Source organism: Poecilia mexicana, unplaced genomic scaffold (genome assembly GCF_051168715.1).
Source record: "Poecilia mexicana isolate PSO_F unplaced genomic scaffold, ASM5116871v1 scaffold_18, whole genome shotgun sequence".
NCBI classification, from domain to species: Eukaryota; Metazoa; Chordata; class Actinopteri; order Cyprinodontiformes; family Poeciliidae; genus Poecilia; species Poecilia mexicana.
Genome location: NW_028263387.1, coordinates 15,856,581 through 15,884,321, shown reverse-complemented (window position 1 = coordinate 15,884,321; position 27,741 = coordinate 15,856,581). Strand labels below are relative to the sequence as shown.

General features: G+C 40.8%; 1 protein-coding gene across 4 annotated transcripts in view; it reads right to left on the bottom strand.

Moving 5' to 3' along the window:
- Positions 1-27,741, bottom strand: part of ptprda (protein tyrosine phosphatase receptor type Da) — a 167,272-nt gene that overhangs the window by 95,528 nt on the left and 44,003 nt on the right. For all 4 annotated transcript variants that reach the window (XM_088015914.1, XM_088015916.1, XM_088015915.1 and 1 more), the window contains exon 2: positions 26,575-26,769. In XM_088015914.1, the coding sequence (XP_087872040.1) occupies positions 26,575-26,686 (112 nt within the window). In that variant the 5' untranslated portion in view covers positions 26,687-26,769. The remainder of the gene's footprint in view (positions 1-26,574; positions 26,770-27,741) is intronic.

Sequence of the window (27,741 nt, the reverse complement as noted above, 5' to 3'; positions counted from 1 at the left end):
TCATCATTCTTGGCAGAAGGTTACAGATGCTTCCCAAAAGCTTTCTCTTGTACCTGCTGCAAGGTCAGGCTCCTCTGAACTACAGCGAACTTTGCAACCGAGAACCGACAGCTACTGCACATTTTTCCATTGGTCGCAGTTTTTTTACCCGGCAGCCAGAGCAGATGTGCATTCATTACTGCCGTGTTTGACATCGCCATAACCTACAGCCAAATATCAGATTTAAGTGATCTCACAAAGCTCCAAGTCTGACTTTTCCTTGCACAATGGCCAAAGCATTTCAAGTCATCAGGAATCCACAATGAAGTGACGTTTGATCTGCCAAGCCATTACAGAGAGCATGAATCAAACACTGCAGAGGACATTAATAAACTGACTTTTTGTCAGCGCCTCTTTCCTTTTTTTTTTTTTTGGGGGGGCATGAACCCCGAGCCCAAGACAGCTCTGCTTTCATAATTACACTGACTGACATATTCAATTTAATTTGCATGAAAAGGGCCATTTCCTTTCTGAATCTTTAACTTGTAGGGTGAGGTGGGGCTGTTGAGGAAGAGGAGGACGGGGGGGTAATTAATCCCAACACACTGGGTGGCAGTCTGCAAATCCCCCAGCTACGGTTTTGGATACAAGGCTGGAAGAAAGGAGCGTTTAGAGATGCCATTAACCCCATCTGACATCTTAAAGCCCAATATATATCAGCGCTGTGATATTGATGAATTGGCACAAGCGAGCGAGCGAGACAAATTAGACTGAGGGGCTGAAAGTGACACATGTAGTGGGAGCAAATACTTTGGATTTCTGACTACATAACATTCTGTAGGATCGATACTTTCAGAAGCCTACTTAAGAAAGCTTTTGTGAAATCAGAACTGCTGCTGTGTCTCAATAAATCAGAATTTAAAAGGTGATTTACGTAAGTAGTTTGAAGCAAAAGATTTCGACTCATATCAGTTAAGATTCATTGCATGCATGTTTTTCACTTACTCTCGTTAATTTATATCGTTACAAAAAGTACAAACACCAAAGATCAGCTTCTCAGAAAATTCTAATTTTCTTGTCTCCAAGTCTATTAATTGAAAGTTTAGTGGAGCGAAAAACTGTGATAAAAAAAAATTAAAAAAAAGATGCACATGCAACAAATGCAACCCCCAGCAAACATTCAACAAGTATCGTAACACACTAAAGGTCACTTCTAAAGTAACTGTCTGTTCTGTATCCAATGAAATTAACAGAAAGTTCAAGGAGAACTGCCAAAAGGAAGATGAGAAAAAGCAGACTGAACAACACAGAGTAGCTAAAGGCCTTTATAAAGCAACTTTGTTCATGCAAAGAAGTTCCGACAAAGTACTGGATGTACTTTAAAGTATGTCTTCATTCATTAGGAAAAATCTTTTTCTTTGTCTGATGTAATATTTAAAATATATATAAGACAGAAATTTCAAAAGCCATAATCGTCAATATTTGCAGACAGGAAGCAAAGCATTTTTCCTTCCACTCAACTTTTCACTACTATTCTTGTAGCACTCGTGACAGACGACTTCCTTTTTAATTTTTAAACCCATTGTCAAGTCAATACATTAAAACTCACTTTTCGTGACTTGTATGAATGCTTAAAATAAGATCAGTTTCTAATTTTTAGTTTGAATCACTAAAACAAATAATTGTTTCCATCAGATTCAAACGTACTGAGCTTAACCTGTGCAAGTAAATTCCCTATGATCCATGGCACACCCAGAAACCCAAACAAACCTCAAGCAAAAAAAAGTAGAGATAAGCAACATAAAAAAAAAAAAAGTAACGAAGGTAAACAAAACATGCTAATCTGTGGCAAAAACAAGAAGCAGAAATTATTTTTCCTGGGGTGCCGCACACTTCTCTATCTGCAGCATTCTGATAAAATTTCCCTTTTGTAATGCTGAGGAAACAAACTCCACATTGTGCGCGCTTCACAAAGGGCCAAGGCAGAGAGAATGAGAACGAATCGGGGCTTAATTAGAACTGTTGGCTGATTTGCAATGCATGCTCATCGGTAATCTTGCCTTAAATGGAATCTGAAATTCTTATTGCAATTAGTGATTAGTTGAAAAGGGATACGGCCCCTGAATGATTGTTAATTACTGGATCAGGAATCGTACATTAATTCACGGCGGAGGTTTTAATGCAGAACAATGATAGGGACCCTCTTCCATCAATATTGTGCTGCCTGTCACACATAATGAAGTTCATATAATACAAGCCACCTTCTCCCACATTTGCACACCTCTCCTTTCTCCAAGCGCCTAAATCTGCTCTCCAGGCAAAATTTGATCCATTGTGTTCAACTAATTCAGAAGAATTTGGAAAGTACTGGAAACGGTGCTCAAAGCCCTCGCAGTAGAATCCCTTCGGTAAGCAACAATTACCTACTGCAGTGGTTGCTATGGGAAAATGTTTGTGTGCAAGATTTTAAATTATATTACAATTAAAACTGTGTTTGAATTGTGTGGTATAAAGAAACCCAAGTAATCTTTTAATTGTCTAACAAAGTTTTGCAAACTGACTTGCACCAAGGCAGGTGTGCATCTCAATAAACTCAAAGTTTACAAAGTTTTTGGATTTTAATATAATCTTTGCAATCAACGTTGTGTTTGCAGTGAATTAAAGTGGATCCGCAATCACAGGTTTTGTCTGTGGAAAGTGACTCCAACTTATTTGTGAAAAATACTCCTGTGTGCTAGTTGCTAGTTGGTGTTTGCAAACACAGTGTTTGCAAAGCAGCCAATACAGAAGCGCCATTCATTTTCACGAGATGAATACTGGTGATCCATTGTATACACTGTCCAAAAGTTATTAGATAACAGATCATGCCATAATTTTTGGAGTTAGACATAATTTACTCAATATTCTGATGTAAAAGTGTAAAAAAAAAAGAAAAAAGATGAGCAGAACTATGTCCTACATCCAAACATTTCCATCAACTTGATGCAGATTAACATGTTGCTGCAGAACAGCATCTACATCACCTCTGCTCATCATTACGGTTCAACAAGATAAACCGGCAGGCATTACAAATTTTAAATGCTCTTCACACTTTCACTCAACTCCTCGGTTCAATTGATAGCATGAAATTGATAACAGTAGATTAGAAGAAGTAGGGCAAAAAAAGGGTACCTTTTCGGTTTTGTAGAAAAGCAGCGCAATCACGTTTTACGTTTTTTTTTTTTTTTTTGGTTTTTTTGTTGTGTAAATACCATAAAATTGCGCTTATTTCTCCAAGATGCAAAGAAAATATCTCATAATCCATTAAAAGAAATTGTGACGACAACTAATACAAAGCACAATCACGGAACTACGAAAAGAAATTTCAAGATGTTTCGTTCTTTCTCCGCCTTAGAAGGAAAAACACACATAACTCTCACCGGCTCTTAAAAGACGAGCCACATATCAAGCCTTGTGATCTTGTGCTGCACAAACTGACTGGTGAATTCTTCTCGTGGACTATTCAGCCCAACGGAGTCTCCGGCAGAAGTCATATTGGGACTTTCTTAGCCCCAGTCAGTGTGTATTACTCATGCTCAGCGGCCCCTCTGTGGAGAACGTCGGAGCTGCCGGCTATAACTCTGCGAGAGAGAAAGGACACTTCTTTTTTTTTTTTTTGCAACAGACAACAGCAGCGTCTTCAAAAAGAATGCTTGATGTTCCTGTCCCACATTTGAGGCACTAACGGATTCACTGACGAGACAGAAGGAGTTTGGGGGGGGATGCACATACGGATGCACGCAGGCTCTCAGGAGTGTTGGAACATGCAGGATGGATGGACGTACGGCTGGATTAATAAATTGGGGCCAGTTGTGTAAGGTTCTGATAAATAAGTTATAGAGAGTTATTTATGGTATCCGTTTGTCACGAGATGGAAGCTGAAAGATTCCCCATTAAATTATCATTGCACATTCATGAAAGCCACAGCGTATCAGTTTTGTAATCACAGCTGCACTGGCTGCGATGTCTCTTCTGTGGTGTATCGCGTCGTTTGCCAGGAAAAAATAAATTAATAAAAAAATGTTCTTCTGTTTCTCTCCATCATCCAGCCGTGCTCAGAACACACAAATGACGGCAGCCTCCGCCACCGTCTCCCTCGGGACGCATTAGCAAGGTAGAGGGATCCAGTTTGTCACTTAATAAAAACAGCCCACTCAAACAGATGGCTTTGTTCACAGCAGTATGCCCCCCCCACCCCCCTCCACCCCCAACAAAACACACCAACAACGCTTTTAAAGAGGCTGGAAATCACGGAAATCAGACACACGAAAGCACCGTCCCCCATCCCCTCCGCCATCCAACCCACAGCGAAAACCAAACAGAAGGAAACGCATAAATATTGAATCGCGCCACCGTCGGTGTGAGAGACCATCCGCGAGAGAGGGGGGGGAAATAAATAATTAAATATGGAGAACAAGCTGGAGGATGGATGAGAAACACTAAGCAATCCCCGAGCCCCCCAACCCCCCCGTCCCAACCCCCCTGCCCCCGTCCCACTCCTGTCAGATACTTCTAATATCCAGGAGGAGGTTGTCAAACACAGCGGCGAAATAATCCAGAGCCTCCGCTTACAATAAGGCCTCACTTCCCTTCCCTGCTCATTCATCTTCTGTTTACAAAGACGCACACATATGGCGCGCTCTACTACAGCGAGAAATATCAAATTCTGTTTCATGTCTTGACAATAAAAATCAGAGCAAGTGAAGGCAGGGGAAAGTTAAACTGTGATAATACTACAATTAGTAAAAATAATAATCCACTGATGAAGGCTGAGACATAAATAGGAATGATGATGAATGTAAATGTCTTCCGCAAGATACAGATGAAATGAACACATGTTTTTACAGTTGGGAAAAGCCAGCCAATCACAACTTGTGCACTATTTTCAGGTTGTAGTTTTCGTCCCTTTTTCGGTGTCCGAGTTTTGAAAAGTTTCCAAACTGCTGAGATTCTGTGGTTTCGTTAAAATTTTAATAACGATTTGTAGAACCAGAGTAACCTGGAGTTGTCTCCGGCTGTGTGGACCAACGTAGCATGGCATAGCTTTTGTTTAAGCAGTCAAAGTTTCAAAACCATCAGAGTTTCGTATAATTTCTTTCTTATACGGTTTGACGTCTGTTACAGAATATTGAATGGCACTGCTTTCCTACTCCCATCTGTTGCTGCATGCTGCTAATCAGCTGGATGAAAGATTGCTCCTATATTTTTCCAATAGAAAAAAAAAGAAGACTTTTTTTTTTTTTTTTTTTTTAATTGGGGTCCTGTTCAACAGTAGCTTGACGGAAAGAAGGGCCGGGAACCAGTCCGGAAACAACTGTGTTGAGGACTCCAGCCTCTGCATATGACACATCTGCTCTCTGTTTGCAAAACACACAAATCTGCTGCTAATTTCTCAAGCAAGAAATATAGAATTTTAGCTTCGTCTGCCCGTCTTGTTTGCTTCCCTCCAAAACAAAAAGTAAATAAATAAATAACGGAAACAAAAAGGAAAGAAGACAGATAAGTTATTCTAATTGCGCGGGGCTTCCTTCTGTTTGGTAGTCAGCGCAGTCTATTTGCAAAAAGTTAATTATCTGATAGGATAGGCAGTGGCAGCCACTAACACAGAAAGCCATTTGTTCATTCTGTTATCCACCGGGCAATGGAACGATTCATTAAATAGCAGCGCGACGGCAAATCGGCCAACAGTTATCACATCGGGCCTGCACAGGCTTGAAAAGAAGAGGGGAGGAAAAATGACACAAGTGATAAACACTTTTTTTTTTTGACCATGTCAGATTACTTCTGAAGCAATAATGTGTGAAAACCACTACAAAAATAATAAGAAAAGAGTGACCGTGTGTGATTTCGATGCCTTTAACATGCACACGATGCGTCCGATATCACCGTGTGGAGATGAGAATCTCAAGAGATTCTGGTTTTCCACTACGTGTAGCAGAAATCAAAAGCTGCGGAGGGGCGAGGGGGAAGGGGGCGGAATGGAAAAATCAAATGAGCAGCGTGTTCATCTCGACTCCAACCAACAGAGAATTACACTATAATACGCTCAGGCCTGTCCCATTTCCTTACAGCACAAACTTCGTGTAATTGTCTTCGCCCTCAGCCACGGCGCTGGAAAAGCTTGCTTCATATGTTGCCTCTGTAGGAACAGAGATGGATTATGAGGCAAATCATTCCACGGATTTAACATTGTATATTTAAACAGACTCCAATTTTATGGATAAGCGGTGCCAAGCCATTTTCTTATGGATGCCAGTTGTCAAGCCGTGAGAAGTGACACATTCCCGGAGCTGTGTTGTTTTTCCCAGGCAAAAAATGGCTGGGGCTGGAGAAAGGCTGCGTCGATGGGAACTGGCTTTCTTTCAGCGGCTCAGCTATCCTGCAAATGTTCCCGGGTTCAGCCAAGCAGGCCAGAACAAAACCAACATTTTTTTTATGGAAAAGGAAAATAGCCTTTTAGCGTGTCCCTCCCCTCCGCCCTCATTTTTTTTTTCAGCTCGTTTTAACTTTCAAAGGTTTTTTTTTTTTTTCCCCCTTCGCTAAAATCATAAGGGGATATAACACAGCAAAGACCTCCTTCCCTCCACCCGTCTGTAATCAAAGCAAGCTTCACACCCAAAACCCAGAACCATGACAAAGAATACGCAGCAGCCGTGCCACAAGTCGTCACTCAAGCACCACAGTGACCTTTTACAGGCTGCTAATTTTACGGAGCAGTATAAAAACAAGGCGAGCAAAGTCGTATTTTAAAGGCTTCCACTAACTATGATCTCAAAGAATCATTTGCATATAAAACTGTCACTGGCCTCCTTGAAAAGACATAACTACGTATGAAGACACCTTCTCAACAGATCCTTATAATCACAATGTTTCAACTGGCATTATGTATAACAAAATGCTCTTTAAATGTCTGTTTAGAGGGTGTAAAGATTATTTGCATTGGTTTTTGCACTTTGTCATTAACAACACTTTAGTCGCACATTGATATTTTTGTGGTTCTTCTTCGTGGTGAAGACCTAAAGATAATAACACGGTGCAAGTGTGTGGACGTGGCTTTTAAGGGGTCAGGCTGCCACACAGGGCATAAAAATGCAACCAACATCAGAATAAAAGATATCATCAAAATGCCGAGCAGAGTAAATGTTTACATAAAGTGGTATGCTTTTTTTTTAACCCTTGTATGTAGAAATGGGGTCCAACCGACCCTACACACGTAAAACTTGTATCATTTGCCATAGTCCTCTACTTTTGCCCCAGTCCTCGTGCACACAAGGGTTATGTATTATTATTATTTTTTTTCACTTCAATCATCAAATCAAGAAATACAGTCAAATCCAATCTGTCCACGTGGAGCCCATGCAAATTTGAGGTGTTTTTTTTTTTTCCTTTGGTTAGTGGAAAGGTGATTAAAAGACCATTTTCTCTTTCCAATCACCGTATAGGACCATAAAAATGCCCAGCACACTTGTTTAGTGTATCAAAGGGAACATTTTAGGTGATTTCTTCCTAAGTATTTGCAGATTTCAGCCGGTTACGGGAGCCTGTGGTTTCTAGCTTTCGTAAATACAGAGCTCTACTGTACAGTGAAATTGGTTTCTTAGGTTGTATTTCATGTCGGTGTTTTCCAACCGTTAGCTTTGGGTTTAGAGATGGAACTTAACTGTGTGAGCAGTCAGTCAGCTCCGTGTAAAGCTCAACACCCCATCGCGTATGACGACCTATTTTAATTGTTCAAACACATAGCATATTTTATTCTGCAAAAAATAAAGGCACAATGTAAACCGTTTTAGCACTACTGCAAAAGCCAATATCTACAGGTTTTTTTTTTTCTCATTTCTGTACTTGGAAAGAAGGAAAACAGCCAATAAAAGGCAAGGAAAATTAATAGCATTCCCAGATTGGTGGCTTTGCAATTCAGGCATGCAAAGTAGCGTTGAGCCAGGGTATTTTAGCTTCCCAAGCGGCAGTTTCTCTTGAAAGTTTTAGATAGGCTCTTTGGAAAAAAAAAAAAAAAAAAACCATGAATAGGAGAATTTTTCCAACAATAATCTAGAGTTACATTCCACAGAAAAATCAGTGAATACCAAACAGTGAATAGATGGGGGACCTCTGGAACCTGTATCTAATTAAAAAAGACTTCCACAAATGAATGTTATTTTACACCAAATTTTATGTTTGATGTCCTTGATTTTGCTTTTCTTTTTTTTTTTTCTAAACTGTGGTACACCTTCAAACCGCAAACTGGCTCATGTCTGGACGCAAGATCATTTCGGACCGGAGATGTGGTCTTTGGACTGATAGAGTTGGCTGCACTCCTTTTCACCCACCGCCAAACAGAGCCTCAGATGAGAAAGTTTAAGAATAATAATAATTTTTAAAAAAAAAGGCACCAGTCGCAAGAACAGATGCTTGCCAGGAGCACTGGGCTTTTTTCCACTAAGGAAGTGATTGTGATGTTTTTATGTGCATATTAAGCGTAAGGACATCTGCGTGTGAATAGAAATACTGTAGACGGAGTTTATTTTTAGGTTTGCCTCTTATCTCAGTCGCATTGATCCGAAGCTCATTTATCACATTTAGCTGAATTATTCCAATAACAAAGGTGTGAGTGCTGCCTTTTAACGACGAGCTGTTAAACTGCGAGACCAAGCAAATGCCACGAGGCACTGTGATCCTGAACAAGAGATGGTTTTATTCTTTCCCCTGCATAGTTTAAAGCGACAAACCGAAAGGCTGCATATTGATTCACTTTGATTGTTAACATCATGAATATTCCAGCAAATCCAGAGCACTTAAGCTCTAAAGTCAACAGAGGAGCTAATTCTTCAGCACGAGTGGGATCAAATGGATGAAGAGGTAGTCGGCCTCAGAACCGACTGTAAGTAGTCCTGACATCGCTGCGCCCTACATCTGAGATATTGGTGCTAATACAGTTTTATCACAGTTCATCCCTCCGTCCCTCTTTTTCCACCGCTCAGCTTTTTGGGCTCTCCACATTGTCGTCACATTACTTAAGCAAAGGTTAGTTTTATTGCAAAGAAATTGCATAAAATTCAGAGTAATTTAATAAAGTTTAGATTTAGGAGCTGATAAGGGCGCTAGTTGCCGGTTTCCAAAAAATATCAATTTAAAAAGTCGTAGTTTTAAAACTGCAAAGCCTTTCCACGATCACACTCCTTAGGTTCAGAGAAATCAGCTGACAGCCGATCTTTTTTTTTTTCTCTTGAAGGAGGACGTAAAAAGCTAGGTGACACTCCACAACACTTTTTGGTGTGGAAGTCGCACCTGATTGAAGACTCAAAATGAGCAATTTTCAGAATGAATGAGGGGTTTTAAAGTTACGAGGAGACACTCCTCGCATTTTCCACAGATGTATGTTGGCTCTTTATCACAGGTTTCCCTGTTTCACCGTGTTAAAGAGTCATATTCACTGAACATCCTGGAGTAGGAGAAAGCCGGCAGATACAATAACACCATCAAATATAGTCTCCTTTGCAATATTACACAGATTGATATTGTGATGAGAACTCACACAATATATTATATTGAGCAGGCTTTGTCTCCTTAGATTAATTATTAATGATCATTCATGACAAAGCCTGCTTAAGGCTGCTGTACAGAGGGAAAAAAAAGCCAAACAATAAAAACATGGTGGATTATTTTTAGCCAACAACAAATGCTCCAAAACGATTATCACTTATCTGCTAAAGAACGTCCTAAACCCACATTTATGTTATGGAAGACAAAGTTTACCCCGAAGCATTTGGTTTTTTCTTTTTTTTTTTTTTTGGACCCAGTGTTTTTACACTGCAGCATGTTAGGCGAGTCTGGTGCCATTAATCATCCTGCAGGTGCAGGAACGCTGTCAGAATCCATACGTCCCTTTGCCTTTTTCAAGTGGATAGAAGGAAAAAGTATAGAACCGTAGGAAGGGTTGGTGGCTCCCTTAAAAAAAAAGAAAAACTATTTCCCCTTCCTCCGATTCTTTCTGCGCTGAATTTGTCAAAAGGAGGAAGAACCAAGTCCAGATTAATTAGATTTCATTTTGGGTCATCTTTGTTTTTTTTTGTTTCCTCTCCCTCCATGACTCGCTTCTTTTTCTTTGTCTTGCCTCGAGTCCGAACAGCCATCCCAGCGCCATTTATCACATTGCCATCTCAACAGCGCCTTCTCCTTTCCTTGCTGGGAAGCTATTAGAGCATCTCTGCATCATGGTGGCCAGATTGCATTCCTGTCCGCGCTCGAGACATTTATCATCTTTTTTTTTGTCCCAACTTTTTATCTGCCCCTGCCCTGTACGAAGCTCTATCTCCTATGCCCAGCATAATGAAACACCGAAAGGTGAGGCTCAAGTAAATAATCTAATTAAACCCAGCAAATGGCCACAAAAAAGGGGGGATAGAAAAATGCACAAAAGGCCATCGTGAGAATGCCAGAGGAGGAACACTCACAGATGGCGTTGAGGAAGTCGAAGCAGTGATGTGGCGCAATGCCCATGCCACCCTCTCATCGCGGTATTTATAGTACTCTTAGCGGTGCTCTTGTTTACCCAGAGACATCCTCTTTACATGATCTGGTGTTGCAGGATGCAACAATTTAGCCAAACAAAGCAATAATTATAAATCAAGAAAAGAGCCTTGAACGGCAAAAAAAAGAAAACTGAGAAAGTACACCTGGCTCAGAGCCCCAGAGCACTCGCTTATAGGTCCGGGGAGAAAATCCATCTTTCCCCCTTTTCATTTTTTAATTCTTATGCAAAAGCCAAGCTGAGTTTGATTGGTCTCATTAGGGACAAGATGAGGAATACTATACATCATAATTATCAGAGCTCTCCGGCAAACAGTCTCAAGTCGATGCAATAAAATGTCAAGAGGGCATTAGTGGGCAATTATTAATCCATATCAAGCTGAAGTGGACAATTTAATTATCGCCTAATCAATACTTCCAGGGTCTCACGCAGACGTGGAGCGAAGGCTGCACGGAGAGACCTTTCATCTGGAAAGCTGTGCACGGGGGGACAGAAGAGGGCAGCGGTAAACATAAAAATGGCTGAATGAGACGCTCTGTGTTGTCTGAAAGTGATGGAAGCAAGTGCTTCGGTTCTGGAGGACCTTAAGGTCACATTCTCCACTTCATTTTTATTTCCACTTGAAGTGCAAGAGGCCACAGAGTTGTCCAGGTAAAACTGTATGGAAGGAAAGGATTTCAAGACTAAAGCTTTTATGTGATACAGCTAACATTAGGGCTTGTAGAGGATTAGTTAATAAGCAGGGAAGGACCTAAAGGGTGTTTATCACGTCATTCGGTTAGTATAACCTTTTAGGAGCCACATATTTCTTGGCAACGACATCAAAGTGTGTAAAAAGCCTTAAAAGAAGTCCGTCTTGTTGCAGAATCTGAAATTCAAAATTCAAACCTGTTCATTGGAAAACATCGCGGGTAAGAAATAATCATTTAAAGTAAAATTAGCAGTGACACAGTCATTGGTGCTGCTGTTGCTAAAAACAACTCTTTTCTCCCAGTAGGACAGACAAGATGATCCTTCACTGTTTCTCTCTCACCACCAATATTTTAGCCGCGACAGTGTTCTTCTGCCTTGCTGATACTTCATCACCAGACTGTTTTTGATCACCAGACTGTTTTTGATAACACTTTAGGCTCATTCATTTTCGAAGCCTACTTTTGCATTTAGTCTGCGTTTATCCTCACAAACAACCAGAGGTGGAGGACTTCTTTGCAAGCAATATTTGGTTGTTATTCCACAAATCAACAATCTAATGGGGTTGTGTGTAGGAGTAAGACTAATAAAAATAATATCAAAGCTAAAAACAGCAGTGGCTCGTGTAGAAAGGGTGCACTGATGGCATAGAGCCTTTTTATTAGTAATTTGTTATAATATTGTGCCACTGACCAAAATATTACTTACTTTCTGTTGCTGTTCTCTTTGTTCCCGGCTCGGCTCAAATAATTACTCTCATTGCATCTGAAGCCAACCATCTCAAATAATGCCAGTCAAAGCTTTTGTGTGCGTGATGAAACAGAATGAACGCTGTGTAACAGGTCCTGGTGGCTTTCAAAGATGCCTTACAATGAGGGATGGCGAAACAAAAGTGGCTGTCTGCCACGAGACAGCAGTCATCTGAGATAAGAATACGCTCTTATGGTTGTGTTTTGCCTTTTTGTGTGTGTGTGTGTGTGTGTGTGTGTGTGTTTGCTGTTATTGTGACTCCCATCTCCATTCCTGGAATCACCGCAGTCCGTACGCAACCAAATGATCACAACAAAGGGTGTATGGGATCTGGTTGTTTTTCACAATTTTCTGGCAGCAAATCAGTTCCATACAATATTTATCTTTAATTTCATTCACTTGCGAGACAAGATGTTCTTTCTGAAGCTGGACAGGTACTTTTTGTTCATAAATAAAATCTGGAAAAGAGTTGACTCATGCTAAGCAAGTCAAGAGTTTTGCTCTGCTTACCTTAAACTTTCCTTTCAACGTTTTTTTTTTTTTTTGATTCCACTGAAAAACAAAACTTAAGTTGTTTTGCAATGTGCCAGAAAGCTAATCATGTCAGAAGGATTAAAGTTGAAGGCTTCATTATTTAAAAAAAATAATCTTTCATCTTAATAATAAACACAAAAAATCCCTGTAAACCATATTAGTCTTATCTTCCTTTTATAACTGTGAACTCAACTCCTTTGAAAGTTAATCGTGCTGCTCATTTATTTAATCTCCATGTAAAGTTTTTTCCGTTACATGTTGGGAATCCAATATCTCTCCATCTTGTGATTTTTTCCCCCCGACAAATTATTTTTGCCGGAATTTACATGTTTGTTCAACAGTTTGGCTTTAATCTCCATTCTCTCCATTTTTCAGTCTTCCATTTAAATTCAGTCTGGCTTCTTTCTTCCAAGTTAATTACTGTTTGTGCTTTCTGTGCATAAAAGTGTTGGAAAGCAGGTGTTAAATTAGTTTTTTTTTTTTTTTACCTGACCTTAAAATCTCAAATAATTAAGATTAAAATAGTTTTCTCACACATACCACATTGGGCATCTCATGGGTTAGTTTGTAGTTCACGATGTGTGTGTGGATGATTCACATATTTTCAAACTGAAGTTGCCATAAAGCCATATCTTATTTAATGCAAATATGTGTGCCTATATCGCATTTAGAAGAACCACAGTAATATTTCATGTGATCTATGAATCAGTGAAGTTCAATATGCTGAATCAAGAATGACATCTATAACTTTCTAAAAACAAATCAATGTGAACTACTGTTTCTGCTCCAAATCTTAATGCACTGACATAAATTAATTTATTTTGAGTGACAGCTGAACTTAGGACTATTTGTTATTAAAGGTGAACTCACAACATGTCAATTATACTAATAATGATTTTATAGGTGCTATAGTTAAACTTTCCTACTCTGACAATTACATTTTGACTTAAATCTGATTTGAATGCGTGGAGTCAGATTTGCTGTATATGAATTTGACCTTCAATGTATTTTACAGGAGAAATGGAAAAAAAAAAAAAAATGACAGACTCACCAAAACATCGTGATCCACCTAAACTGACCAGCTGGGAAAGGAGAGCATTAATCAAGGAAGCAGCTATTACCAAGCCAGCTAATAGCCACACGCTCCACAAATGTGCCCTTTGTTAAAGAATAGAAGAATGTCATTGTTGAAAGAAAATCCTGTTTACAGCCAGACACAAGCCAAGTAGGAACAATTAAAATATGTGGAAGAAGGGGCTCTGCACATTTTGGCCTAAATCCAAAATATTACCTGTGGAACAAAATTAAAAACCTGACCCTAAACATATAATCACCATTGCAGAACATCATTGTGTCAGCATCATGAGGTAATCCTGGAAGAAAACGTGCCACAGGCTTCAAAACACCGGAGACAGGAGCAGGGTTTCACATTCCAGCAAGAGAGCAACTCTAGAGATGAAGCCAAATCTACAGTGGGATGCTTTTAATCCAAGGATATCCACATGTTGAAATGTACGCATATTTGTGCAGTGAGTTGCAAACTGAACACAGGAGGCAGTTAAATTGAAAGATTGAAAGAGAAACCTCTACAACAGTCTCTGATCTCAAATTAGTTTTTATTTTTTCCTCTCAGAGGCAAAAGCACGTGAGTGGGCAAATCTTAGAGTGCAGACTTAAAGAAATCCATGTAGGCACAAATCTCCTGTACCAAGTTGCAAACTGAACGAGACAAAAAAAAAAAAAAGTTGGTGAGGTAAATGTGTCGGAGCTGAAAGAGTTTGACCTTATGGGGGTTCGGCTTTGTCAAGAAATATGACGGGCTGCTTTTAAAAGGAAAGAGTTCCTTTTCCTTTTACATTAAGTACTTTCACTTAACCTTACATAAATTTGATCGTAACTCAAGCAATAAAGACAAATTGGTCATTAATTTGTCAATGGGAGAATAACAAATGGCAGGACAGATAGAGCCAGGGGAGTTTTAAAACCGAACACTTGAATCCTGGGTGCCATGATGGATGCTGTCTAAACACCTCATAAACGTCCAGGCACATTTCGGTAAAAGTGCACAGGCGGGAATGCGTTTTCCATGTTTCCATGATGTGACAGGATGGACATTTTGAAACGCGGTGCCAATAAAAACAGGGACTTGGCTTAGTTTTTAATTTAAAACGCCTTATGGGTCTGGCTGCGGCGTGAGAGCACTTTCACCTCTCAGCGCAGGCTTTCATTCTCATTTGCCATAACTAATAAACCACGCTAAAGTGGTGCGTCACTGTAAATCTCAGCTCCCCAAATGGCGTGAGTCATCTGGTAGTGAAGGGAGAAGCCAACAGAGGGAGGGAGGCATGAGCCGGCTGGGTGTGCGAGGATAAGTGCGCGAGTTAATGAGCGAGCACGTGTGCAAACAAGAAAAGAGGGTGGAGTGACGGCAGAGTGACAGATGCAGTGTGTGCGAGAGCGGGTGGAAGTAGGTGAGAGAAATTACTCTCCAAAGATGGACTTTGAGCGCTCACTCCATCACTTGGCACAATGCAAATCAGTTGTGACAGGAGGAGCTCGCGGCGTAAAGATTCCCAATCCGAGTCGAGCCTTTGGTGAGAACTTTTAGGTAAGGAGGTGGGGATGGGAGCCTTTCTGGCTGAGGACTGAGAGACAGGCCTGCGGCTCTTTCATGGAGATGAATGGTTTAGACCATTAACCCCACTGCAGAATCCCAACATGCCTAAGGGGCGCACAAATGTGCTGAGCTGAGATCAGTGAAACACGGTGCCCTCGCAGGACCCCTGGAGTGAGACCAAAGCTCTGGCCCAGGGCCAGGTGTTACCCGTATACGGGCTCACGTGCGCGGCCACACACATGGACGCGTTAGCTTTAAACCGGTGAAATTTTAATGACATGAATCATAAAAGAATCCGACTCAATGGCGTTTATTTTCCTAACCATGACACTCGCTGGCGGCGACGTTTATTAGCCCCCCTGGGAAGAATGTGGAAAAAGCCTCGGCTTTTTATCGCTGCAGCAAAATCTGTGATTCAAAACATCCTGGTGCTTTTGAAGAGTTTTACTCTCTCAAGGTTTCCCAGGTCTTTTAAAAGAGAAACAGGCCCACAGCACCACAGATCCTTCGCTGTAACCTCAACATTACTTTTACCACTATAACCGAGGAATACATTTTTGTAATAAAAAGGTCAAAGTATTGGTTATATTTGAGGACTAAGAATTTAAAATAGAGTTAAATGATTTATTTGTTTCTTTTACATATGAGCATTTAATAAGCTTTAACAAAAGCCTGTACTACAAATCTACAAGTACTGGAGATGTATGTGTCTCTTCCCAAGTACAAAACTGTTCTGGTGTCAAGTCCCCAAGTAAAGAGGAAGCTGGCCCTTTAAAGCAAAACCGCAGTACGTAAATACGTTCCTGAGAAGAAAAATGAGCAATAGACCATCCTGGATAAAAAAATTCAAGAACCTCTCACACTTCTGACCTCAGTTTTTGCAAAATAAATTATTTCTCACTTCCAAACCAAAGTTTCGCTGTTGCAGTTTGCAACTGAGCTGATCTGCAATGAAAGTGGAAGAGGAAAATCATTTGGTTACCCTGACCTGCTGCGCATTTGGTGCATCCCTTGTTTCCAAATGCAGTGTTTTTCTATGGTGATGTTTTCAAATTAATATATATATATAAAAACAAAAAACAACAACACAAAGCCTGTTCTATTTTCGTCTGCTTCTTTCCACCCACTTTGCTGGAAAGGTAGAGGTTGTGCAGACGAAATGATCTCACGCTCTTCATTGTTCACACTGCCATGAAACATCAACTGCACACTGAATGCTCATGTATTTCAGACCTGACTGGCCAAGTAATCCCATTGCAGCAGCTACAACATCAATCTATTAATTGCACTGTCACTGCGGCAATGTCACAAAGCACCTGCATTTTGCTACGGTTCACTGGCACGGCGTGTGAAGGGTGTTCGGATTTAGTGCGCGTGCCAGCAGCACCGGTGCTGTGCCAAATGTAAGCCCAGCAGATGCAAAACAGCTGGCATTGTGCTCAACTCACCGGCTCTAAAGACATGTGACAAGCTCGGCTTTGTTTGAGAGCCCGTGTGAGGCGGGAGAGGCTTGTGTAAGTATAGTAACCGAGAGCGAGGTGCACTCCTTTGTTGTGGTCCGCCATTGTTTTTATGGCATGTTAAGTGCGCCGAGGACTGATAAGGAAGAACCAGGTTGACTGAAATGCATTGTTTCATATGGAGAGGAAATTCGTTGAATGACAATAGGGTAGGGACACCCAATAAACTACAAGACGTCATATTGTCTTTTGCATTACCTTTTCTGTGACCTTGTTGTTTAAAAATGACCATTTCTCTTTTACGGCAGCATTTTATTTCATTGAGATTGTTCTTTTATTCCCAGCTCTAACAGCCTCTCTCCAGGTTTACACAGCGGTGTAAAAAGACAAAGGACTCGCCCCCTTATAGATTTATTCTGTAGTTGCTTTTGTTGTGTCATGCTTCTATGTTTCAAACCAAGAAAATATCATCAAAGTAAGCTAATTTCAGAAACAGATGGACACAATAGATATGAAGTTCCAATTTCAAATAATTGTTTCATTCTGACTTGGAAATGGGACATCCAAGTCTCTCAGTGAGAAAAAAGTGCTAGTCTCCTCCACCGGATGTGAATTACATACCGTATTTGAATCGTGTGAAATTGGTTTGGATAACAAAGTTTCTCTTAATATTTAAAAAGGGTAAAAAAAAACAGCTGTTTGATTTACTCCAGCTATTTTTTTTTTTTTTTTACCTAATATCAAAATAAATTTGTTTCATGATCTAAAAAAGTGACAGGGCAAAAATCTGGAAAGGTCAAAAAAAATTTTTTAAAGACATTATAAATAGATAGAAGTCTTCATATGTAATTTCATGACTGAAAATGTTTTTATGGCCAATTTTAGATTGATGAGTAATTACATTGTTGCTCTGGCCAGTCTATCATTAGTTGGCTTAAACTGCTGCTTAAAACAATAAAATGTCCTTGCTGATTAGTTTGAGTGCATTTAATTAGCAACTCTTGGCTGACTATCTTGGAGCAAAATATATTTGACTGGATTTATATTTTGAGGGTGGGGGAGGGGTGCCCCTCAAACTTCGTGAGGTTAGTTACTTCTTGTGTTTCTTGAACATCTTGTGGATCGTGGCTTTTGAAGAGGGCATTTTTGAGGTTTGTTGACGACTGCCGAAATGGAAATTCGATTCAAGCACTTTTATTTCGTCAATATTCCCACGCTGAACGGTGAATGCTACAACACAGATAAATGACTCCACCGTTTCCAAGCCAGTTATTTCTTAAGTGCGCTTTGAAAATGAGGGCGAACATTTAATTACCTTCATGTGGGCCTTGAACAACATGCCTCTGTCGTATGTGATTATCTGTTTTTTCTTGAGTGGGAAAGTCAGGGGGTGTGATGAAAATTGCTTGGCTTTTGTGTAATTTTTTTTGTCCCAACGTGAAAGAAAATGACCGCAGTCCACATGTGCGGGCTAATGGCCTTAAATAATACACTTGGGCACAGTTGCCGGAGAAGTCTGCATTCATTGAGTTAATAATGGGGCTAATACAACCTTTAGACGTAATTGCACAGCACGTTGTTGACAAGCAGTTGGTGCAGGAATTTACAGCAGACTAAATGATAATGAGTTCTTTCTCATTTAGTTCAATCTGCAAGCAAGTGGAATCTTGCGAACCCTCGATAACATGTTTTTATCTCAGACTCAGCCTTCGCCCAACTAACCAGGCGGTAATTTAGCCCTGGCACTCTCCACTACACAAGTGGCAAAGGTGTTTTCACCACATGTATTTTTGATGTATGCTCTCCCCTTGCGGATATCGATGCGCGTTCTCAAAGATATACTGTACCAGGACACGTTTTGAAATGAACGAGTGGAGCCAACAATGAGATTTCCACTTGAGCAGTGTCCGGCAGGATGATGAACGAGGGCGGCAGACTTGAGGAATTGCGGTGATTTAAAAGTTGGATCCAACCTCGAGTCCTGTTCCCCTCTCGCTTTTAATGTCATTTAATATGAGAGCACAAACACGTAAGGTTTGGTGTGTTTCCGGTGTAATGTGTGCCAGGCGGTGTGCGTGTGTGTAAGGAGGAGGAGGGGGGGTTGGAAATCGCAGGATGCAACTCTTCAGAGTACATACTGTGTACAGAGTACATGATTGTGTTGTGTGGGTACGAGTGGAAGAGCAAATGGAATAGACTCGATTTAATTCAAATTAGCATGCAGGCAAATTAAGCATAGGGATTTAATTTGAGCTGTTGTAAAAATGTTAATTTTAGCACAGCCCGCGAGCCTATATGCAAATACGAGACTATTTTACAATAATTCATATTAGGCCGGGCATGCATAAAACACACATATTATAACCCGATGTAATCTGGGGAATAGAGTATCATTAGCCTTTGGACTTGCTACAAGGTGAATTTGTTTAGCGAGTGTATGTGCAGAGGCAATTACTAGGACTTCGGCAGTTTATACATGTTAGTACTGGAGAAGGTTCATTGCTTTTCACATGACTCTGCTCACACAGAGGGAACAATTTCTCGTGTTGACACAGTAAAAGTGGTCTAAGGATCTATACCTGATATGGAGATTTTGTGTCTTAAAAAAAAAAAAAAAAAAAAAAAAAAAACTGTTGACAAAATGATCAGAGCCAGCTATCGGTTCACGTATACAATGCAAACGACAACAGTGGAGCAATTTATTTAATTTTTATTTTTTCTGGCTGTCTGCAGAGATTTACCACAAACCTAGATAGCTTTACTTTTGGGCCATGTGGGAAAAAAAAAAATCATTCTTGACGCAAAAAAGCAAGCAACATTAAGTAAAAAAAAAAAAAAAAAAAAAACAGTCACGACCGAATAATCTTTAATATGATCTTTTGGCCATCTACTGGCCAGAAAATGGCATTTCAATTTTTTTTTTATGTTTTTGTTCTTTTTCCCCCCCTCAAACAGAGACCACACATTTGTCTAAAAAGAACAAAACATAACATATTCATTATTGCCGACTGCTGTTGCAGTGTCACTCAACAAACAAGCTCTCATTAGGTAACGGATGCCTGTGAAATGTGGTTTAACATTCACATTTGGGGAAAAGATATGAGGAAATCCCAATATTTAATGGCTTGCAGAAACACCTTCAGCATAATTAATTTAAAGCTGTTGCTCTTCGAAAGAGGTTTCTATTCTTTGACGGATTTTTGCTCCCACCTGGATTATTTCAAGGAAGTTTATGAGAATGCATCTTTCTTTAGCACTACTGTCAAAAAAAAAATGTCTAGATTTTCACTGAATTGCTCCTTCAAGGTCATTGCTGATGTCTGTATGTCTTGACTTTTCGTTAACACGCATCTGTGTACGGCACGGCAGTACAAAGCTAAAACCTGTCCTTTTACAGCAAATTATGATAGAATCAAGTGATTTAAAATATCTCTAGACTGCATTGTATCTTCCAATGCAGTTTCAATGCAGAGTATATGACTAATTGGTTTGTCACGTCTACATTTCCCCCTACCCACCAAACAAGAGAGAAGTATGAGTATGCAATTATGAAAGAACGATGCACTAACATACTACAGAGACAGATTTGTCTTAATTCCTCATTGTGGCTTTAACATGCAAATAATTCTGCTGTCACACTTCTCTGTTCTGCCTTTTTCACCCTGCGGCGCATCAAGAGAACATCAATAGATGATCTGCTGATTTCATCCCATGTGGCCCACCTTTGATTGCTTGCTCTAAAGCACCGCTTGCTAATGCATTAAGCGGGTGTGGATGTTGGGAGTGCTTGTTCTGCTCTGGTTCGCCCATGAAAGTGAGAGAGAGAGAGAGACAGAGACAGACAGAGACAGAGTTGGGCTAACATCTTCATGTTGAGAGGCTGGGAGAGTCTGTCAATACTCATTTGACGTGTTAAAGGGAATCACGCTGGCTCACTGTGACTCACCATGCCGACCACCAGCAAAGTGAGTGATCAATTAAAACGCTATTAGGCCCACGTTTGACACATTCCAGCTGAGGATGGCCTCAAATGGACGGTTTGGTGTCTGAGGCAGGATTTACCTAAAAATGCAATTTGACACCTTTATTATTGTTCAATACCTCCACTGTCATCTCGGATGGTTTCTTCTGGCATCGCCTCACAGTGAAAGGTATAAATTATATGCTGCCTCTCAGGCCACCAGAGACAATTATGGCCCTCTTTCATACCATCGCCAAGCCCAATTTGCCACACAAATTAAAAATGCCACAACTGAGGGGTAGCCGAAGGAGAAGAATTGTAAAGGGGGAAGAAAAGGAGGGTAGAGAGCATTAGAGAAATGGCCAAAGAGAAACGATGATTAGGGAAAGCAAATCAAAAATAACCTTCTAGAAATGTTTGGCTTGAAATGATCAATTCACTGGATTCCCAAATCTGTCACTGATTTTACAAACAAATGTAAAAGTCATAATTAGGTCTTTATTTCATAAAGACGAAAACCACTTTTTGAAAACGATACTCACTTTTCTTTTTCCTCTGGTGTACCAGATAAAATCCTTATGAGATATATTGAAGCTTATGTCTGTGACAGTGGAAAAAGAAGTTCAAGTAGAAATTGTAGGACTCATCACTAAAAAGTTCACTGAGAAGGTCTTATGCCGTTTTCTTTTAAAATAGAGCAGAAAGATGAGAATTGCTGATAGTCGTGCCATCTGTTGAGCAGGCAGACTCGGCCTCCAGGGTTACTCACACCCAAACGGACCTGGTTCGGACACAGAGCGCCGTTTTCTCTTCAGGCGCACCGTTAAATTTTAGTGAATCGAGGTCCTTCGTACATAAGGAAAAAAAAAAAGTCTGAACTCGTCTGGGCTGGATATGGTTATGCGGCGGAACAGCTGAGGAAATGAATGCTCCTGTGAGCTGCTCAACGGGGGCTGGTGCAGAGCATCCAAAACAGCCGAGCAGAAAAAACGAAGGAGAAAAACAAAGAAGCGGATAGGGGGGGGAGACAAAAAAGAAATGAGAAAACTGACAAGAGAGCGATTAGGAAGAAAAACAATGAAGGGAAGCTGAAAAACCTGGGTGTTCAGGCAGCATGGCAACAGAGACTAAAACCCCGGTTTTTTGTATTGCCAGACATATTCCACACCTCACCTCGATGAATCCCCCCCCATTCCCCCCTTGCCCAACTCCCAGACACTCCTTCAGTCACAGACAGACAGCCGCTGCCACGACTCCCCTCATGTGACGTTTGTTTTGGCTCGGAAACGATGGCCCAGCACAGCTGTTTAAAGTAGAGTGTCAGGGTAATGGCAGCTGCAGGCGATCAGACAGCTAGAGGAAGGAAACTAGCCGTGAGTTTTCTTTTTTTTTGGGGGGGGGGGGTGGGGAGGGAGGGGATGTGGGGGTGTCACCTATTACAGTTGTACAGCTCTCTGTTACATTTGGGCTCAAATGCAGTGGAAGAATGTCTGAATGGTGACAGCTGTTATTTTAGTTTAAACTATGCTTCGGAACATGAACGTTTCGGATAACTTCCTCTGTAACATACATTATATTGTCAAAGGTTATTGCTTATTTGCCTTCACGCACAGGCATGAGTTACCTCACATTCCTAATCCGCAGAGTTTAATATGATGTCAGACAGCCCTTAGCAGCTGTGGCAGCTTTTACTCTTTTGGGAACCCTTTCCAGAAGCCACGATGGTGTTGGGCAAGAAGATTTTGCTCACAGCTCACAGTCCAAGTCATCTCAAAGGTGTTTTGTCAGCTTGGAAAGGAGGAAAGTCAAGTTCCTCCACACCAAGCTTGTTCATTCATGTCTTTATGGACCTTGTGTTGTGTTCAGACACAAATCACGACAGAAAGAGGACGTCCTCAAAATGTTGGAATAAAATGTTATTCTCCTGATTAACTGGCAAACCCAGGAAGAGAAGCATAGGGATTATTCATCACTCCAGAAACTACTCTAGAGTCCAGTGACGACATGCCTTATACCCAGGTGTGGCTCAGATGCAGTTGCCCCGCCATAAAATCCCATTCCATAAAGCTCTCGTCTCGGCGATGTTCCTGAGCCAACATGAAGGTCACGAAGGTCTGTACCTACTGAATCTGCAGAAAGTTGGTGATTATCCAAGCTCAGGATCCTGCAGCCCCATGCTACGGCTCTACAAACCTACCACTTTCTAGCCAAGTTGCTGTCATTCACATTTCCTCCAAAGGTGTTGTTAGGAAATCCCATGACTGGAGGTATTTTACAATTGATACCACATTGGAATTCATTGAGCTCCTAACAACAACCTTTTGCATGCCTACATCTGCTATTTTATACACCTGTGTCCAAGAAAGTGGTTGGAACACCTTGATACAATGATCTGGATAGGTTAGAGAATACTCGTGACAATATAAGTGCATAATGCCCTGTTTGCAAAGTTCCCATAAACGAAACCATGTCTATAAATCCGGAGAGCAGTACATAAAAAGAGGAATACGCTGTAACACTGCTTTTCCTCTCCTGCTGAGAGACATGTGTGGCGGTAGGAAAGGGAAGAAGAAAAATAAAGGCCATTTGAAGAGATTGCAGGGAACATTTCTCAAGCACAAAGTTTAAAATTTCGCCCATCAATTTCACTTTGCGTGGCTCCGTTGTATATGACCTTGGGTGAATGATCCCTTCAGTCAGTCGGAGACATTCGGCTGAACCGAGGGGGGATTTCAGTCGGTGCGAAAGGAGCAATAAAATTTTTATTCATCTCACTATGGAGCTAATGATTCATGGATCTTCCTGTTAAAAGAAAGAGAAGGAGGATGAGGGGGCGGTGGGGAGGGAATCTTTGGTGTAGGACCAAAGCTCAATGAGGTTTGAAAACTGTTGTCACACGTCACTGAGCAGATGTCTGATGTCGAGTAACTCAATTCAGAAGATTTCTCATTGTGATATTCTTGGCACAGGCCGAACAAAAAAATAAATGGGGGTATTAGAAAATAAGGACAGAAACATATTTTGAGCTTCAGTGAGATGAGCAGCTTGGTCAGTGGGAAAGATTGATGTTTTTTTGTTGTTATTGTTGTTGCTTTAAGGATATTTAATGAGAACTACAAGCCATATAGTGCAAGCTAGACCAACGATGAAATTTATATATATATATATATATATATATATATATATATATAATCATTTTCAAAACTTTCCAATAATACATTTTACAATCCTGTAAAATGAAACACTTTTTGAAATGTCTGTACTTAAAATATCAATATCATAATAGGGATGTGCTAGTTATAGAAATGGGTTGAAAACCATTTCAGCTGTTGAAACGGTTGAAAATACATCTGATGTGAAAGAACTATGTCGTAAACCGTTTCAGCTGTTTTGTCTTACCCTCATCGTTTAAAGCCCTTTCAAGGCGCTGCCACAGAAAGTTCTCTACAGACCAGAGTTTTATGTGTTTTATGTGCACAGAGTAATAATGTCTGTCTACTCGTGTTAGAAAACATGGACAATCAAGGGTGCGGAAAGAAAAAGAGGGCCACCCATCACTTTTTAAATGATGGGTTTTTAACTCATCACTTAACTATCTTGCCCACTCCTAGTTAGGGCTGCAGCTACTCAATGTTTTATCGAATAATGCATCAATTGAGTACCTGAATTTTCACCAAATGTCCCAAAGCGTTCATTTCTCCTTGAACATCAGGTATTCAGAGCTTGAGATATGAAAGTCTACCCAGTTGGGCTTTCTTTATAAGAACTCATCTCTCTCTCGAATATGGAGCTTAACTCAAGATGGTTACAGGATATTTCATTTGATCACTTGATGTTTATAAGTTTCTGTGTATAATCCAGTTGGTCCTTGATTAGTCAGGAAAATGCATCAACCTCTTGCTCCAGATACACGATGCTAATTCAGTACAGGGTACCAATTGCTTCTCTTTTATTTGCTGTGATACCAGACCTTTGATATTTGTGATCGTTTTCTAAAATGCAGCTCCCTGTCTCTCCTCCTGCACATGTAATGTAAACAGAAGGACGTTGCACAACTGCAATTACTGTTCCTATAAAACATGAGTGTGTAAAACGGTTGCAGTAACTGCAGAGGACATAAATGAAGCATTGGGGAGATTTTTGCCTCAGGCATTTTTTTTTTATTTTTCAAATCGAGTCATTCAAGTAACAATTTCACTGTTGCTTGCATGGATTTGAATACCAAAAAGGCATAATATTCTGCTCAATAAGTACCTTTAACTTGAAAACTGCCACAAGTCATGTATTTATTCTATACAGTCGCTTTGTTTACATATACATGAAAATACCTTATTGTACCAAATACTAAGGAACTGTGGTATTTTTTCCTCCCATATCTTTCATGATACCAATTTTTTGGTCAATTATTTAACTAACTCCCCTGTCAGATTTACTTTTTCTCTTGGAGTGTAACTCTGTCTCTGAAAAGTCTTGCTTGTTTAAAAAGCTTTTGAGTCCAAAAGATGAAAGAAACAGGTTGCATACTCTTTTCTATACGACTCTGAATTTTAGTGTACTTGTGGTTTTTTGTTGTTGTTTTTTTTTATCTGCATTTCCCATTTCACTTCCTTACCAATTAAATTGTCTGCACAAAACCAGGAGGAAAAAGAAAATGGTGTGAATTTCTTCATGAATACATAAGTCAGTTGGTGACTCTTACGCCCGATTCTGCCGATAAGAATCGACCTGATCCCAGCTAAGGAATTGTCTAAATCTGCTTACTGGGAATGTATAGCACCATCAGCGTTAAAAACCATTTTAAACCTTGAAAAAACATTTTTAATTAAATTAATTTGCCATATCTGAATTTGTTTAAATGTGTCGTTTCATTACATGCAGCAGTTTTGTCGATGTTTATTCATAGAGGAATAGTAGAAATGTTTTCAATTATCTAAAAGCAACAACAAATGAGGGTGTATGTGTCCTTGTTGACTGTTTCTTTGGTGCAGATTTTTTTCTTCTTTTTTTTTCTTTGCAAATTCAAGGATGTTTAAAGACTTCAACAAAGTGACTCATTTGTGGTTTCCCTGTATCTGACGGTTACAGTCACCCATTCCCTGCAGCAGAAAAGAACATTCCTACAGCATGGTGCTGCCACCACCATGTTTTACTGTAGGGATAGGGTTAGGCAGGTAACTAAGAGTGCCTTTTCTACCAAATATGGTACTTTGAGCTTCATTCAATCAGAGAATTTTGTTTCTCCAGGTTAATTTTGTTTTTAAATCATTCAAACGTACTGTGACGTGTCTTGTAGCGAGGAGTGGCTTCTCTCTGGGTACTCTACCTCACAGGCACCAAGTTTGTTAGAGCAGTGAGAGTTCTGGTGGTTCCACATTTCAGAATAACGGGCACCGCAGCACTTCTTGGGATGTCCAGTGCTGCTGAAGGTTTTCTTTCTATCCCCCGCGCTCGAAGGTCTGGTCTCTGAGTTCCAGAGATAACTGATCTGGCTTCATTGTTTTGGTTCTGCTCTGTTGCTCACTGGCAACTGTGAAACCTTATGTAGAACCAGAACCAGTCTGTTCCAGTACAAATGATGGCCAATTAGCCGTATTTACAAAATGTAGACTGCAGTCAAGTTGTAGGAGGACTTCAATGAGGATCAGTGGACTCAAATGTGCCTGAGCTGAAAAAGTGTGTATACTTTTATTTTCCTCATTGTTGGACACATGACCATGGTGTGAAAGGGCATGAGTGCTTTCAACGCAAATCGCCAAACCTCACATGAATTTAATATTTCTTTGGAAGTAGTAAGAAGATCCAAAAGTTTCTTCCCTGTAATACCGCTTCAGAGTGTCTGTTTTAAGTTTTACGAACAAGTTGTACGTGTTTTGTGTCATTTTTCTGTCTTTGAGGACATTTGAAAACAGAACATCCAAAACTTTCTCCGACTCAGCGGGATGACTCCTTTGGGCCCAACCTCCCCCGACCCCCTACCAATCCCCATCCCACGAGTCAAAACGTACGGTCCACTTACTTTGAGCATCGGCGAGGTGGAGGAGCAGACCCTGGATCAGCAGCAGCAGCGGCGGCAGCAGCAGCAGCGTGGGTCTGGCTCTGTGCATGGTGGGACAGCTTGGCACCAGCATGCTTTGGCAGCCTCAGTGGCACTGGCTCACAGAGCCCTGTGAGTCAGTCTGGTCTGATTTTTCAGATGCAGGGTATTCACAGCCTGCGCAAGGCGAGGGAAGGGGAGGACGGAGGACGAAGACGGAGAAGGGAGGGAAGAGAAGAGGGAGAGAGAAAAAGAGAGAGAGAGAATGAATGAAACAAAGCTGTTTGGCTCCACGGGTTTTATCTATCCCTGCACATTTCTGACATACCCCCACACAGCCTCGGCTGGAGCTGACAGAGGATAGGAACAGCCTGATGTGCTCACAGGGTATATTCTGACAGTTCTCTAAATGGAATAGTCACTTCACACGGATGCATATGTGCATGAGAGAGCGAGATAGCGAGAGCAAGCGAAGGGAAAAATCCCACAGATAAAAGGGCGAGTCGACTTGATTTTTGTCTTCACGGCTTAGGTCACGAGCGCCAATCAAACAAGCTGCATAATTAAAGAGCATTTAGATCACAGAGGGAACTCGGCTGCTAATAAATAACAGCCCGAGAAATCATCTCCAATCTAAATATTTAGCAGAAATTACAGAAACGAGACATTAATGCTTTTTTAATTATATCAAGTTACTCTGCAGCAAATCGTAGCTTCTTTCACATCATATTTCCCCTTAAATAACACGCTTTATTAGCTCTAATTCCCACACACACACACACACAACCGTACGCAGACATTTTCCCTTTCATCCGCAGCAGCACAAACACCAAATAAAATCTTTAAGACAGAGTGGCCGGGCCGTTTTCCTTTCATGTTGCAGCCTGTTATCGACGGGGCGCTGCGCGGCAGGGAAAATCAATGCGATACAGTGAACTGGTATTAGCTGCCGCCTGCCTCCTATCCCTTGTCATCCATTTGCTTAAGCCTGAGCTTGATCCTCAGTGATGGATGCTTTGCGGTAGGCTTCAGCTCATAACACGGCTCCCGGCTAATCTGAGCGTCACACTGTAGTCGCGGGGGTGGCTGAGAGGGGGTTAGTAACTGCGGAGCCCGCCTGCGTTGTTGTTCTTATAAGAAGGTGTCGTT